Source organism: Oncorhynchus masou, unplaced genomic scaffold, assembly GCF_036934945.1.
Source record: "Oncorhynchus masou masou isolate Uvic2021 unplaced genomic scaffold, UVic_Omas_1.1 unplaced_scaffold_504, whole genome shotgun sequence".
Classification (NCBI taxonomy): domain Eukaryota; kingdom Metazoa; phylum Chordata; class Actinopteri; order Salmoniformes; family Salmonidae; genus Oncorhynchus; species Oncorhynchus masou.
In genome coordinates, this window is record NW_027011440.1 from 302,501 (window position 1) to 307,500 (window position 5,000).

At 40.2% G+C, this 5,000-nt stretch overlaps 1 protein-coding gene across 2 annotated transcripts in view; it reads left to right on the plus strand.

Moving 5' to 3' along the window:
• LOC135535712 (protein tweety homolog 3-like) overlaps positions 1 to 5,000 on the plus strand; it is an 85,934-nt gene that overhangs the window by 50,771 nt on the left and 30,163 nt on the right. For both annotated transcript variants that reach the window (XM_064962142.1, XM_064962144.1), the window contains exons 4-5: positions 648 to 868; positions 3,834 to 3,929. In XM_064962142.1, coding sequence (XP_064818214.1) covers positions 648 to 868; positions 3,834 to 3,929 — 317 coding nt within the window. The remainder of the gene's footprint in view (positions 1 to 647; positions 869 to 3,833; positions 3,930 to 5,000) is intronic.

Sequence of the window (5,000 nt, forward strand, 5' to 3'; positions counted from 1 at the left end):
ACACAGAGCGCTAACATCCCTCCAATTTCATCCTACCGCACAGAGCGCTAACATCCCTCCAATTTCATCCTACCACACTAAGGGCTAACATCCCCCCACTTTCATCCTACCACACTGAGGGCTAACATGCCTCCACTTTCATCCTACCACACTAAGGGCTAACATCCCTCCAATTTCATCCTACCACACTAAGGGCTAACATCCCTCCACTTTCATCCTACTACACTAAGGGCTTACGTCCCTCCAATTTCATCCTACCACACTAAGGGCTAACATCCCTCCAATTTCATCCTACCACACTAAGGGCTAACATCCCTCCACTTTCATCCGACCACACTAAGGGCTAACATCCCTCCACTTTCATCCTACCGCACAGAGCTCTAACATCCCTCCACTTTCGTCCTACCACACTAAGGGCTAACATCCCTCCAATTTCATCCTACCACACTAAGGGCTAACGTCTCTCCAATTTCATCCTACCACACTAAGGGCTAACATCCCTCCACTGTCGTCCTACCACACTAAGGGCTACCATCCCTCCACTTTCATCCTACCACACTAAGGGCTAACATCCCTCCACTGTCGTCCTACCTCTCCTCCAGATTCTAAAAAAACACTCACAAATGTGTCTCTCTCTCTCTCTGTAGGTGACGGACAGCGCCGTGTCTCTGAACCAGACAGTGGAAGGAGGTCTGGTCCAGTTGGAGACGGTCTACTCGGAACAGACTGACTACGTGTCCATCGTCCAGAAGCTCCAGGGTCAGCTGGATGAGCTGGTCAGACTCATGGTGGACATCCCCTTCTGGGGAAACGCTGACATCTCCCTAGAAGACCTGGCCTTCAAGACGGAAGCCTTTGACTGGTACAGGTGAGTTACACCTGTATACATGTACCACACAGGGTTGGTATTACAGTTCCATCTGCTGGACTAGACCTGCCTTCCTCTTATATACTGTCTATACCATACAGGGTTAGTATTAGAGTTCCATCTGCTGGACTAGACCTGCCTTCCTCTTATATACTGTCTGTACCATACAGGGTTGGTATTACAGTTCCATCTGCTGGACTAGACCTGCCTTCCTCTTATATACTGTCTGTACCATACAGGGTTAGTATTATAGTTCCATCTGCTGGACTAGACCTGCCTTCCTCTTATATACTGTCTGTACCATACATTACAGTTCCATCTGCTGGACTAGACCTGCCTTCCTCTTATATACTGTCTGTACCATACAGGGTTAGTATTATAGTTCCATCTGCTGGACTAGACCTGCCTTCCTCTTATATACTGTCTATACCATACAGGGTTGGTATTACAGTTCCATCTGCTGGACTAGACCTGCCTTCCTCTTATATACTGTCTGTACCATACAGGGTTAGTATTATAGTTCCATCTGCTGGACTAGACCTGCCTTCCTCTTATATACTGTCTGTACCATACATTACAGTTCCATCTGCTGGACTAGACCTGCCTTCCTCTTATATACTGTCTGTACCATACAGGGTTAGTATTATAGTTCCATCTGCTGGACTAGACCTGCCTTCCTCTTATATACTGTCTGTACCATACAGGGTTAGTATTATAGTTCCATCTGCTGGACTAGACCTGCCTTCCTCTTATATACTGTCTGTACCATACAGGGTTAGTATTATAGTTCCATCTGCTGGACGAGACCTGCCTTCCTCTTATATACTGTCTGTACCATACAGGGTTAGTATTATAGTTCCATCTGCTGGACGAGACCTGCCTTCCTCTTATATATAGTCTTATATATTGTGTTATATATTGTGTTATATATTGTCTTATATATTATCTTATATGTTGTGTTATATTATATATTTGTACCTGACTCTATTATATATAGTTTTGTATATTGTGTTATATATTGTGTTATATATTTTCAGGTGGCTGGTATAGTGTTATATATTGTGTTATATATAGTGTTATATATTGTGTTATATATTGTGTGATATATTTTCAGGTGGCTGGTATAGTGTTATATATTGTGTTATATATAGTGTTATATATTGTGTTATATATTTCCAGGTGGTTGGTATAGTGTTATATATAGTGTTATATATAGTGTTATATATAGTGTTATATATTGTGTTATATATTTCCAGGTGGTTGGTATAGTGTTATATTGTAACGGCGTTCTTTTGTTGTTGAAGGAGAGTCGGACCGAAATGCAGCGTGTATGTTACTCATGTTTATTAGTGAAGACAAAACGAACGGACTAACACGAATAACTTAAATAAATACAAAAAAACAACAAACAGAACAAAACCTAATACAGCCTGACTGGTGCTACCTACACAGAGACAGGAACAATCACCCACGAAATGCAAAGCGAAATCAGGCTACCTAAATACGGTTCCCAATCAGCGTTAGAAGCACCTGACTCCGATTGAGAACCGCCTCAGGCAGCCAACCTAATAAACACACACACCCCTAATCAACTACAATCCCAACTACTACAAACCCCAATATGAAACTACAATACATAATAACCCCATGTCACACCCTGGTCTGACTAACTAATAAACTAAAACACACAATACTAAGACCAAGGCGTGACATATATATTGTGTTATATATAGTGTTGTATATAGTGTTTTATATATAGTGTTATATATTTCCAGGTGGTTGGTATAGTGTTATATATAGTGTTATATATTGTGTTATATATTTCCAGGTGGCTGGTATAGTGTTATATATTGTGTTATATGTTGTGTTATATGTATTGTGTTATATATTGTGTTATATATTTCCAGGTGGTTGGTATAGTGTTATATATTGTGTTATATATTGTGTTATATATTTCCAGGTGGTTGGTATAGTGATATATATTGTGTTATATGTTGTGTTATATATTTCCAGGTGGCTGGTATAGTGTTATATATTGTGTTATATATTGTGTTATATATTTCCAGGTGGCTGGTATAGTGTTATATATAGTGTTATATGTAGTGTTATATATTTTCAGGTGGCTGGTATAGTGTTATATATTGTGTTATATATTTCCAGGTGGCTGGTATAGTGTTATATATTGTGTTATATATTGTGTTATATATTTCCAGGTGGCTGGTATAGTGTTATATATAGTGTTATATGTAGTGTTATATATTTTCAGGTGGCTGGTATAGTGTTATATATTGTGTTATATATTTCCTGGTGGCTGGTATAGTGATATATATAGTGTTATATATTGTGTTATATATTTCCAGGTGGCTGGTATAGTGTTATATATTGTGTTATATGTTGTGTTATATGTATTGTGTTATATATTGTGTTATATATTTCCAGGTGGTTGGTATAGTGTTATATATTGTGTTATATATTGTGTTATATATTTCCAGGTGGTTGGTATAGTGATATATATTGTGTTATATGTTGTGTTATATATTTCCAGGTGGCTGGTATAGTGTTATATATTGTGTTATATATTGTGTTATATATTGTGTTATATATTTTCAGGTGGTTGGTATAGTGTTATATGTTGTGTTATATATTGTGTTATATATTTTCAGGTGGCTGGTATAGTGTTATATATTGTGTTATATATTGTGTTATATATTTTCAGGTGGTTGGTATAGTGTTATATGTTGTGTTATATATTGTGTTATATATTTTCAGGTGGCTGGTATAGTGTTATATATTGTGTTTCTATATTGTGTTATATATTGTGTTATATATTTTCAGGTGGCTGGTATAGTGTTATATATAGTGTTATATATTGTGTTATATATTGTGTTATATATTTTCAGGTGGCTGGTATAGTGTTATATATTGTGTTATATATTGTGTTATATATTGTGTTATATATTTTCAGGTGGCTGGTATACCTGACTCTGCTGCTGTTTGATGTTCTGATCTGTCTGCTGGTTCTGTTTGGACTGATACGCAACTCTAAAGGCACTCTGATTGGGTGAGCCACACCACATGACGACCACAGAGAACTCTGGATGTCAGTTAAACTCTGGAGTTTAGGCTGGTAGAGCGAGGGATGATTAGAGGGAGAGAGTAGTTTATGCTGGTAGAGCGAGGGATGATTAGAGGGAGAGAGGAGTTTAGGCTGGTACAGCGAGGGATGATTAGAGGGAGAGAGGAGTTTAGGCTGGAAGAGCGAGGGATGATTAGAGGGAGAGAGGACTTTAGGCTGGTAGAGCGAGGGATGACTAGAGGGAGAGAGGAGTTTAGGCTGGTAGAGCGAGGGATGATTAGAGGGAGAGAGGAGTTTAGGCTGGTAGAGCGAGGGATGATTAGAGGGAGAGAGGAGTTTAGGCTGGTAGAGCAAGGGATGATTAGAGGGAGAGAGGAGTTTAGGCTGGTAGAGCGAGGGATGATTAGAGGGAGAGAGGAGTTTAGGCTGGTAGACCGAGGGATGATTAGAGGGAGAGAAAAGGCAGTGAGAAGAGGAGAGTTGTGGAGTCAGGACATGATGAGAGAAGAAAGGAAAGAGAGATGGACGGTGGGAGTGAGAGAGATAATGAGATTGAAAGAGCGAGAGAGAGTGTAGGAGAGAGCAAGAGAGGGTAGGAGAGAAAGCGAGAGAGGATAGGAGAGAGAGAGTGTAGGAGAGAACAAGAGAGCGTAGGAGAGAGAGAGCGTAGAAGAGAGCAAGAGAGGGTAGGAGAGAGCGAGAGAGAGAGAGAGAGAGAGAGAGGGGGTGAGAGAGAGAGAGGGTAGGAGAGAGCGAGAGAGAGAGAGAGAGAGAGAGGGTGAGAGAGAGATTGACAGAGTGGGAGTGAGGACACATTAAGACCATCTTGTGTGCATGACTCACATTTCACAGGTTGTGTGTTACATGTCTCTGACTCAACCCCACGTTGTTTTACACACAGTGATTTCACAGGGTTGAACATTTATAAGGTGTTAATTCCCCTCTCTCTCTCTGTCCCTCTCTCTGTCTCTCTCCCTCTCTCTCTCTGTCTCTCTCTCTCTCCCTCTCTCTGTCCCTCTCTCTGTCTCTCTCTCTCTCTGTCTCTCTCTCTCTCTC